Below are 12,171 nucleotides of genomic sequence, written 5' to 3'. Positions count from 1 at the left end.
GTCTGTGATGGAGCTGGGTAAGCTTTTTCTGACCCTGTGCATTGGAGCCTCCATACCAAGTGATGATGCAACCAGTCAGAATGCTCTGCATGGTACATCTATAATTTGCTGGAGTCTTTGGTGACATACCAAATCTCCTTAAACTCCTAATGATGTATTAGCCAATAATCGTGGATTAAACCTAGAGGAGCTCACAACTATTTGCGTAATTTACCGAGTGTATTAATCCAATAAAACATACTGAATATGACCAAAGCATTATCAACTATGCCTTTATATTACAAGTTATGGTAAGCTCTTTCCTTCCCTCTCAAATAGTTTCAATTTATCAATTTTAAGATAACCTTTCTGTACAAGGTCATATTCATTATTGTAACACTGAAGCTCCAACTGCCACCATTCACTGGCAATTTTTCTGGACCAGTGATAAACACAGGATACGTAGCACAATGATACAGTTGTGGACAGGTAGTTTCAGTTAATCAAATTCTCCCCTGGCGTCAATAATGTTTGGTGGAGGTCATGGGTTATGAATAAGGCTGTTCCCGTTTAGATTTTGGCAGTTACACTTAACTATTTGCACAAATCCCTTTTGTGAACACAGACCCTAACTGATTTGCCACATCACTGAGTACAGTATTCATTTCTTCACTCATTCCACAAGACTAAACTGAAAGGGTAAAAATGTAAAAGGATGTGTGGAATGCTAAACCATCTGGGTCACATGTATTAAGTACTGGAAAGCCTTTTCAAGAGATCGGGGAGAAGAAGTTAAGAATCAGACATTTGCTTCTCATTGCTTCATCCTTAAACCTGCAGAAATTTAAGATTTTCAGATTATCAGGATGTTTTGTCAATGGCTGTAGCAGAGAAGACCAGTCGGTCTGTACATATTGACACGGTGGTCAGCAGCACAGGAGCGCCGCAGGGAACCGTACTCTCTCCGGTCCTGTTCACCTTGTACACATCAGACTTCCAATATAACTCGGAGTCCTGCCATGTGCAGAAGTTCGCTGATGACACGGCCATAGTGGGGTGTGTCAGGAATGGACAGGAGGAGGAGTATAGGAAACTGATACAGGACTTTGTGATATGGTGCAACTCAAACTACCTGCGTCTCAATATCACCAAGACCAAGGAGATGGTGGTGGACTTTAGGAGATCTAGGCCTCATATGGAGCCAGTGATCATTAATGGAGAATGTGTGGAGCAGGTTAAGACCTACAAGTATCTGGGAGTACAGTTAGACGAGAAGCTAGACTGGACTGCCAACACAGATGCCTTGTGCAGGAAGGCACAGAGTCGACTGTACTTCCTTAGAAGGTTGGCGTCATTCAATGTCTGTAGTGAGATGCTGAAGATGTTCTATAGGTCAGTTGTGGAGAGCGCCCTCTTCTTTGTGGTGGCGTGTTGGGGAGGAAGCATTAAGAAGAGGGACGCCTCACGTCTTAATAAGCTGGTAAGGAAGGCGGGCTCTGTCGTGGGCAAAGTACTGGAGAGTTTAACATCGGTAGCAGAGCGAAGGGCGCTGAGTAGGCTACGGTCAATTATGGAAAACTCTGAACATCCTCTACATAGCACCATCCAGAGACAGAGAAGCAGTTTCAGCGACAGGTTACTATCGATGCAATGCTCCTCAGACAGGATGAAGAGGTCAATACTCCCCAATGCCATTAGGCTTTACAATTCTACCGCCAGGACTTAAGAACTTTTTAAAAGCTATTATTAATGCTTTTTGAGATAGTGATTTAGATGCATATCATATTTTTTACTGAGTTAAATATTGTATGTAATTAGTTTTGCTACAACAAGTGTATGGGACATTGGAAAAAAAGTTGAATTTCCCCATGGGGATGAATAAAGTATCTATCTATCTATCTATCATCTATCTATTGTGGATTTGCGGATCACAATTTATTTCCAGTGCTTCCTAAAGTTAATGCTGAAATATTTTGCTCCAGAACTTTTGGTGCATTCTGCTGAGCACCTACTGAGGGAGATATGTTAACAAAGTTCAGGACTTTAAACTAATCATTGGAAAATTGCAGGCTGGAGTCCCATCTTCCCCAATCTGTGCACTCTGTGTGCACTTGAATGGACAAACGCCAAGGTATCCACAAGCTGGCAAAACATCCACAAAAACAGAGAAGTGCCCCAAAGAATGAACAACAGTTAAACGTGAGAACCCCAAAGTCACCCCCCCCCCCCGGTTTCCCCCTCACGCGCAGAAGTCGCAGCGAGCAATGATCTCCCCTCCCCTCACCAGCAAAAATAAAAAGCTTACTCGCTACTGAGCGCAAGCGTGAGCTAAGTGACAGCAAAACCACAGACCTTGCAGTTACCCCAAAGACTATTACATTTCATCCGGCATTCGGCAACCCACAGGTTCTCTCTCTCCCTAATAAGGGAGAGGGAGGTGTCTGCCATTTTCACAGCGAGCGTGAGACATAACAACAACCCGCTGGTTTATGATGTTAAAAGTCTGTTCTGTCGCTTTTTTTGAGCTCTCTGTCTGAAGATCGCAAAGACCTCGGGTCTTCAGGCCCACAGCAAAAGATTTTCCGGCCTCCCCGATGACACATGAGTCTCCTGCCGTGACATCGACCCTCGATCCGCCCGTCTCCAGAGCCCCGAGATCTTAGGCTTCCAAACACTAGGCCGTCTCTCAGGCCAAACCCTTGGCGTGCCGGACATTGGCCAGTTGTGAAACCCCGAGAACGGGTCCCATTCCTGCCAAAGTCAATGTGTAACTCCAGATCAGGGTCCTCAAAAGAACCCTGAAAGGGAGAAATAGAGATATTAAAGATGGAAATAGAGCTGTTTCCGAAGATGCAAGCAAAGGAGTCGCCATTTAGCGCCATCTTAACTCCGTCTCTAAAATTTATATAAAAGAGCAAAATAGTGAGGTAGTGTTCATGGCTTCATGAATTGTGCAGAAGTATCATAGTGAAGTGGAAGAAGCTAATTCTAAAATATTGAGTGTACATCCTCAGTCTCCTGTACTTTCTCCCTGATGGTAGTAATGAGAAGAGGGCATACCCTAGATGCTGAAGGTCCTTATTCAGGCATGGTCTTTAAAAATACCCATGATGGTGGTTGGCTAGTGCCCATGATGCAGCTGACGGAGTCTACAATCTCGTGGCTTTTGCTGATCCTGTGCATTGGTGCCTCCATACCAGATGGTGATTAAGCCAGGATTGGATAAAGCGGCAGACGGTTGTAAGCCCCCATCTGAAGCAATGTGTGGTAAGAAATGTTTACTTAGACACATGAATATGAGGAAAGTGGAAGGATATGCACTTCACGGAGTCATTAGGGATTAGTTTAGTTGACCATTTGATTACTAATTTAATTGGTTCAGCACAACATTGTGGGCTGAAGGGCCTGTTCCTGTTCTCTGTTCCATGTAACAACGTGTGCTGCTCTATCATCCTGCCTTGCCTTTCATAAGTCAATTTGCAAGTGAGGCCAGCAGCAGCTTTTCTTGGGGGAAAAAAATGCTCAGTATGGATTTCAAGAATGGCTTGGAAGTAATCCATAGTCTGTGTTGAATTAAATTGCAACTGACCTCAGCACCTCTGTAGGTTAGTTCACTAGGCAGGGAGTGGGGAATACGGATGACCAGTTTATATGTGTGCATGTTCCACTGTTACATAACATTTCAGATTTTCATTGTTTGAGTTCAAGGGAAGCACAGGAGGGCAATCTGCCATCATGTCATTCAGAAACAACAATTCATGATTATGGATTGTCTTAAACACAATATCGTCTCTTAACGGACTTTACAAAAGCATTACCAAATGAAATAGTACTAAACTACTTAAAGAAACATTATGACAATGACTACAAGACTATCAAGGAATAGCTTTTAAAGAGGGTTTCAATAAGAATAGAGGTAGAGAGGAAGAGAGTTTAGGCAGAGAATTTGGCTGGGGCTTTGGCAGCTGTCCTTGGTGGACTGGTTAAAAATGAGACTGTGAAAGAGATCAGTGGAAGGCAAGTCTCTAAGAGTGCTGCAGGTCGTTTACTGGGATAGTGAGGGCTGGGACCTTGGAAGGGCTTTGAAGTCAAAGCATTGTATAACTCAGGAGAGGATACACGTTGAAAAGGATTGGATTTGTATTAAGATACAGATTTCAGAGCTCCCAATGATCTAATGATCACGGAGAGTGGAAATTGAGGGGCTGGCCATGGGAAGCTGAGCTGCTTTCCTTCACGCCTGGGACAACTTACAGTGGCTGGTTAACCTAACATCCTTCATGCCTTTCTGATGTGGGAGGAAACCAGAGCAGCCAGAGAAAACCAATATGATCACAAGGGGAACATGCAAACTCCACACAGAAAACACTCAAGGTCAGGAATGATTCCAGTTCTCTGGTGCTGTAAGGCAGCAGTTCTGCTAGCTGCACCACTGTGCTATTAATTCAATCAGTGATGAACTAATCATTCCAAAAATGCAAAAATGTCCTCAAGTCATGTGATCACTCAAGACCAGTATGATGCTCTCTTAAGGGGTTGTCTATTGGTGGGTCCTCAGGTGGCTGTAGAGGCTGGTGTGGAATCCACATGTTCTGGTGCAGTGTGGGCAAGAGTAAGCTGTGGCTGTGGTTAGTGTTTGGTCCTTTTGACTCTTCAGTCTATCCTTTAACAGCTGCTGCTTGTTCTCTGTTGAATTTCTTCAGGCTGATTTTGATGTTTTCTTTGAAACATTACGTTTCCCCGTAAGGGGCTCACTGATCTTCCTTCAACTGGGAGAATCTGTTTGGGGAGAAGTGAGATAGGCGTGCAGGTGACATGACCTATCCATCGGAGTTGGTATTCATGTTGGGCTCCTCCAGTAGTCTGGTGTTAGGGATTCCCTGTGGTGGGTCTTGGCCACTGAGATGAAGAATGGTAGCAATAAAGATGGAAAATAGGATGGGCACAATGATCCAGCCCTGTTTGACTCTTGTCTTGACAATGAAGGGTTCTGATTCTGATTACGATTATGTGCCATCATGCAGTAGTCTCAGTATTCAAAAGTACTTGTCAGGATAGTATATGTCAGAGAGCTTGGACAAGGGAACCACTTAGGGAGCAACCCCCATGGAAAGCGGAGATTGGGGTGGCAAGGAAGTAAAAATGTGTTTGGGGGTAGGGTCTTATTGAAGATGGTGGAAGTTGTGGAGAATGATGTGTTGGATGTACCCAATGCCCACATGATGCATGGGCACTGATATCTCAGTGGATGTATGTTTGGATCTGACCATCTGAGCGTGCATCTCTGTGACTCTGTGCAAGCACGGATTTGTAGCTGTGTGTGTGTGTGTGTGTGTGCGTGTGCACACCTGTAATGTGTACGTAAATGTCTGCTCGGCCCTTTGTCTGAAGTTCAGCATTTCAGGAAAGGATGTAAGTGGTGTTTGCACTAAAGGTATAAGATTCCTTTCCCGGCTATTGAACCATGCCTGTTTTTAAACTGCTATCCTGAAGAGGAATGCTTAGAGTCATTAAGCACTGCCACACAGAAACAGGTCCTTTGGCCCAGCTGATGTATCCTGATGAAGGATCTCAGATTCCTATGGCTATCTTGACTATAGCTCTTCCCACCCTGTCTCCTGTAAAGATGCTGTTCCCTTGTCTCAGTTTCTCTCCACTGCATCAGTTCCCAGGATGAGGCTTTCCTATCCAGGACATCAGAGATGTTCCCCTTCCTCAAAGAACAGGGTTTCCCTTTCTCCACCATTGATGCTTTCCTCACCCTCATCTGCTCCATTTCCCAAACATCCGCACTCACCCCATCTTCCCGCCACCTTAAAAGGGATAGAATTACTCATCCTCACCTACCACCCTCTGAGGCTCCACATCCAACACATCATTCTCCACAACTTCCACCATCTTCAATAAGACCCTACCCCCAAACACATTTTTACTTCCTTGCCACCCCAATCTCCGCTTTCCATGGGGATTGCTCCCTAAGTGGTTCCCTTGTCCATTTATCCCTCTCCACTAATCTCCCATTTGGCACATATCCCTGCAAACAACAGAAGTGCTACGCCTGCCCATTCACCTCCCTCACCTCCACTCAGGGCCCCAAACAGTCCTTCCAAGTGAGGCAACACTTCACCTGAGAATCTGTTGGGGCTGTCTATTGTATCCAGTGCTCTTGATGCAGCCTCCTCTACACTGATGAGATTCATCGTAAATTGGAGGAACGCTTTGTCAAGCACCTCCACTCCATCTGCCAAAAGTGGAATTTCCTGGTGGCCAAACATTTTAATTCTCATTCCCATTCCTGTTACAACATGTCAGTCCATGGCCTCCTCTTTTGCCAAGATGAGTCCACCCTCAGGGTGGAGGAGCAACACCTTATATTCTGTCTAGATAACCTCCAACCTGATGCATAGACATTAATTTCTCCTTCTAGTAATTTTGTTTTTCTTTTCCCCTCCACCTTCCCTCTTCTTCTATTCCCCTCTCTGGCCAATCACTCCTCTTACCTCTTCATCTCACCTACCTGTCACTTCTCTCTGGGTCCCCTCCTTCTTCCCATTCTCCTGTGGTCCACTCTTCTCTCCCGTCAGATGTCTTCTTCTCCAGACTTTTATCTTTCCTATCTACCTGGCTTTACCTATTACCTTCTAGCTTGTCTTCCTTCCCCTACCCCACCTTCTTATTCTGGCATTTTCTCCCTTCCTTTCCAGCCTTGTAAAGGGTTTCAGCCTGAAACATCGACTATTTATTCGTTTCCATAGATGCTGCCTGACCTGCTGAGGTCCTCCAGCATTTTGTGTGTTAGTCTGTGCCAATCTGGTTTTCTGCATAGATCCATCTACCTGCACCTGGACCATAGCCCTCCAAACTCCTCTCATCCATGTATCTATCCAAACTTCTCTTAAATGTCACAATAAACCAACATCTACCACTTCCTCTGGCAGCTCATTCCTCACTCGCATGGCCCTCTGAGTGAAATAGTTCCCCCTCAAATTCCCCATAAGTATTTCACCTTTCACCCTGACACTATGCTTGTTGCAGCTTTCCAAAGATCTGGCTATAAGATTCTAATCCTTTGTCCGCTCATATTTTCACCAATTTTGCTGGAAACTTGGGGTTACTTACTCCACAGGGAGGTTCCTTTTGCTTGAGACGTTTTTTTGAAAAAGCTTATGTCACAATTTCAAAAGAGAAGACTCACCTGGCGTTGGTCTTGACAGCAGACCTTTCCTTAGACATGCTAAATAATTAGCAAACATTTTGTATCAGTTGCTGCAGGATAAATGCCTTTCATACATTTAGCATAATTAGTGTGGCAATTGCAATTAACCACTTCACCTTCATTCTGTGTTTCTGCAGGTTCCACGGGCCAAAATAGTAGTCTTCTAGCGTCCCTACAGCTACAAGGAAGAGCCATGCAGCCTGCTCTTGATATCAAACATTTCCTTCCATTTCGTCTGAACAGCCCCTCTCCTGTCGGACTTTTCCCCAACTTCAACACGGTAAGTACTTCCGCAGTTTTTTGCTTCTGCTTTTTAAGGACGGGCAATTGAATACAGAGAGGAAATAACGTTTTCTAATTTGTCTTCTGCAATACAGGTTAATCTGTAGTTTTAAATTTAACCGTGTACCCTGTGACAGATGTAGAGGGGCTGCACTTTGTCTATGTCTGTTGCTCAAGAACATAAATGGATAATGTGGATGTTCAAAGAGAGTTATCCTCACCAGTACTGTCTGCCACATGGTTTTTATACTGTAAACCCTAACTGATGTTACCTGCACTTGACCTCTAGTATATTTGAGACTCAAGAACATCTGAGTTCGAAGCACTAAAATAAGGACAGTAAAAAATTCTCCCCAGACCACCTCGGAATGAAATTGATATCCTCTTGCAATTTGATTTCAGTCTTTCTATACTGAGGTGAAAACCCTTTCTCTACAACATGTGCAGGGAACCCCCATTAAATAACCTTAAATGTATATCATTAAATTTCCTTGAATGGTGTTTAATGGCACAGCACCTGGCATAGATTTGTTCAGAATAGGATCATGCAAAGTGTCTATAAATATGGAAATTCTCTGAAATAGGAAGATTTGCATTGGTGAAGTTCTTAAGGTCTGAGATTAATTGCAAGTGAACAGCAGAAATTTCAGTCTGGAACAGCCCTAAACCATTCCTGTTATTATACTAGTACTTGGTCTGTACACTGTCCAAAATGGGATAATCGGATAGTGGATCCACTGCCCTCGCCCAATGACAGCAGCTTTACTAAGGTCTTCAAACAAGGGCCCATTAACCCTCAATATATTAACATCATTAATTTACAAACTACGAGGGGTGATTGATAAGTTTGTGGCCCAAGATAGAAGGAGATGAGTTATTAAATCACTCAAAGTGAGTTATTAATCACTCAAAGAATTGAACTGCATGTGCATGTAACGAGAGCTATATAACTCATCTCCTACATTAGGCCACGAACTTATCAATCACCCATCTGTGGACACTTTCTGGAGGTCCAAGATCCGTCTGCTCCACGACCGCTGGACTAAGTGTGTAAATGTAGAAGGGGACTATGTTGAAAAATAAATGTGCTAGGTTTTCTAAAATTGGTTCCTTCTACCTTAGGCCACAAACTTATCAATCACCCCTCGTAATTGCTGTCACATATTTCTGTGAGATTCTTGGGCTGTCTTGCATGCACTGCTCTTTTGAGGTCTATCCACAGATTTTCGATGATGTTTAGGTCAGGAAACTGTGAGGGCCATGGCAAAACCTTGAGCTTGCGCCTCTTGATTTAGGATCCATTGTGGATTTAGGATCATTATCCTGTTGTAGAAGCCATCCTGTTTTCATCTTCAGCTTTTTTTACAGACGGTGTGATGTTTGCTTCCAGAATTTGCTGGTATTTAATTGAATTCATTCTTCCCTCTACCAGTGAAATTTTCCCCGTGCCACTGGCTACAACACAAGCCCAAAGCATGATCGATCACAGTTGGAGAGGTGTTCTTTTCATGAAATTCTGCACCCTTTTTTCTCCAAACATACCTTTGCTCATTGTGGCCAAGAAGTTCTATTTTAACTTCATCAGTCCATAGGACTTGTTTCCAAAATGCATCAGGCTTATTTAGAAATTCCTTTGCAAACTTCTGACGTTGAATTTTGTGGTGAGGACGCAGGAAAGGTTTTCTTCTGATGACTCTTCCATGAAGGTCATATTCGTGCAGGTGTCACTGCACAGTAGAACAGTGCACCACCACTCCAGAGTCTGCTAAATCTTCCTGAAAGTCTTTTGCAGTCAAACCGGGGTTTTGATTTGCCTTTCTGGCAATCCTACGAGCAGTTCTCTCAGAAAGTTTTCTTGGTCTTCCAGACCTCAACTTGACCTCCACCATTCCTGTTAACGCCATTTCTTAATTACATTACAAACTGAGGAAATGGCCACCTGAAAACACTTTGCCATCTTCTTATAGCCTTCTCCTGCTTTGTCGACATCATTTATTTTATTTTTCAGAGTGCTAGTCAGCTACTTAGAGGAGCCCACATCTGCTGATTGTTGGGACAAGGTTTGAGGAGTCAGGGTATTTATAAAGCTTTGAAATTTGCATCACCTGGCCTTTCCTAATGATGACTGTGAACAAGCCATAGCCCTAACAAGCTAATTAAGGTCTGAGAGCTTGGTAAAAGTTATCTGAGAGCTCAAATCTCTTGGGGTGCCCAAACTTTTGCATGGTGCTCCTTTCTTTTTTTTTCACTCTAAAATTGTACAAAACAAATATACTAATCTTGCTTAAAATGTTGAAAAGAATGTTTCATCTTTAACTTTATGACTTTTGGAGATCAGTTCATCTTCTACTCACTTAACTATTCACAGTAACAGAAATTTTGACCAGGAGTGCCCACACTTTTGCATGCCACTGAATTTCTGCTATCATAACTATATGTGCTGTGTGACCTTTGGTTCAGTGTTTTGCACCTTAGCCCCAGAGGAACACTGTTTCATTTGGCTATATTCGTGTGCATGGTTGAATGAATTAACCTTGAACTTAAACATATACAACAAAGTTTGGAAACTTTTTATTTATGTATTTATTTAGAGATACAGTGTGGAACAGGACCTTCTGGCCCAACAAGTCGCACAGTCCAGCAACCCACCTACTTAACACTAGCCTAATCACAGGACATTGTACAAAGAATTGAATTGAATTGACTTTATTACTTACATCTTTCATATACATGAGGAGTAAAAATCTTTACAGCACGTCTCTGTCTAAATGTGCAATGTGCAATTTATAGTAGTTTATAATAAATAGTACAACAGGATAGTCAATGTAACATAGAAATACACTCAAATCAGCGTGAGTTAATGGCCTGGTGGAAGAAGCTGTCCTGGTGCCTGCTGGTCCTGGCTTTTATGCTGCGGTACCATTTCCCGGATGGTAGCAGCTGGAACAGTTTGTGGTTGGGGTGACTCGGGTCCCCAATGATCCTTCAGGCCCTTTTTACACACCTGTCTTTGTAAATGTCCTGAAAAGTGGGAAGTTCGCATCTACAGATGTGCTGGGCTGTCCGCACCACTCTCTGTAGAGTCCTGCGATTGAGAGAAGTACAGTTCCCATACCAGGCAGTGATGTAGCCAGTCAGGATGCTCTCAGTTGTGCCCCTGTAGAAAGTTCTTAGGATTTGGGGGCCCATACCAAACTTCCTCAACCGTCTGAGGTGAAAGAGGCGCTCTTGTGCTTTATTCTCCACACAGCCGGTAGGTACAGAGCACATGAGGTCCTCGGTGATGTGGATGCTGAGGAACTTAAAGCTGTTCACCCTCTCAACCCCAGATCCATTGATGTCAATAGGGGTTAGCCTGTCTCCATTCCTCCTGTAGTCCACAACCAGCTCCTTTGTTTCTGTGACATTGAGGGAGAGGTTGTTTTCTTGACACCACTGTGTCAGGGTGATGACTTCTTCTCTGTAGGCTGCCTTGTTATTATTTGAGATCAGGCCAATCAATGTAATATCGTCAGCAAATTTAATTAGCAGATTGGAGCTGTGGGTGGTGACACAGCCATGGGTCTCAGAGAGTAAAGGAGTGGTCTTAGGACAGAGCCCTAAGGGCTCCTGTGTTGAGGCTCAGAGGGATAGAGGTGAGGGAGCCCACTCTTTCCACCTGCCGGTGATCTGACAGGAAGTCCAAGATCCAGCTAAACAAGGCAGGGTGAAGGCCGAGGTCTCTGAGCTTCTTGTCGAGCCTGGAGGGAATTATGGTGTTGAATGCTGAACTGTAGTCCAAGAACAGCATTCTCACATAAGCATCCTTCTTCTCCAGATGTGTAATGACAGTGTGTAGAGCTGCAGCTGTTGTGCCATCTATTGATCGGTTGTGTCAGTAGGCAAATTGTAGGGGGTCCAGTTTGGGTGATAGCATGCTGCAGATATAGTCCTTGACCAGCCTCTCAAAGCATTTGCTTATTATTGAGGTGAATGTGACAGGACGCCAGTTGTTCAGACATATTACCTTGGTTTTTTTAGTTATAGGAATAATGATGGATGTTTTGAAGCAGGAGGGCACTCTACACTGGGAGAGGGAGAGATTAAAAATGACCAATTAACCTTCTAACCAGTATGTCTTTGGATCATGGGAAGAAACTGAAGCACATGGTTCCTGGGGAGAACATACAAACTCATTACAGATGGCACCAGAATTGAACTCCAAACTTCCGATGCCCCAAGCTGTAATAGCGCCATGCTAACTGCTACGCCACCGTGGCACTCACAGGAATTGGATGTTGTTAGCAAGGCCAGCATTTATTGCCCATCCTGAATTACCCTCAAGGAGAAGGTGATAAAGATGCCTCTTTAAACTTCTGTTAATAATGAAGGTACTACCAATGGTACTGTTAGGTTGGGACTTACTGATTTTTGACGAAGTGGCGATAAAGGAGCAGTGATAGATTTTTATTTCAGGCTGTACCCTACCACTTTAAATGCTTAAGGATCATAAAATTCACCAAACAAATTACTTCTACTCCCTCAATATTAATTACTTAATGTTTTCATTTCCTAAGTAATTTAGTATACAACTGGATTCTTAGTTTGACAAACTGAATTATGGATTTTAGGTCATAAATAATTGAGTCATTAAATTCATAACAAAAAAACACTTGGAGGCAGCCTGCTTTCTGGACTTCCATTGGAGATGCCTT

General features: G+C 43.5%; 1 protein-coding gene across 6 annotated transcripts in view; it reads left to right on the top strand.

Moving 5' to 3' along the window:
• Positions 1–12,171, top strand: part of znf385c (zinc finger protein 385C) — a 408,205-nt gene that overhangs the window by 314,789 nt on the left and 81,245 nt on the right. For all 6 annotated transcript variants that reach the window (XM_073071468.1, XM_073071471.1, XM_073071469.1 and 3 more), the window contains one exon: positions 7,333–7,475. In XM_073071468.1, the coding sequence (XP_072927569.1) occupies positions 7,333–7,475 (143 nt within the window). The remainder of the gene's footprint in view (positions 1–7,332; positions 7,476–12,171) is intronic.

This window comes from Hemitrygon akajei, chromosome 18, assembly GCF_048418815.1.
Source record: "Hemitrygon akajei chromosome 18, sHemAka1.3, whole genome shotgun sequence".
NCBI lineage: Eukaryota > Metazoa > Chordata > Chondrichthyes > Myliobatiformes > Dasyatidae > Hemitrygon > Hemitrygon akajei.
This window is presented reverse-complemented; position numbering and strand designations above follow the sequence as displayed.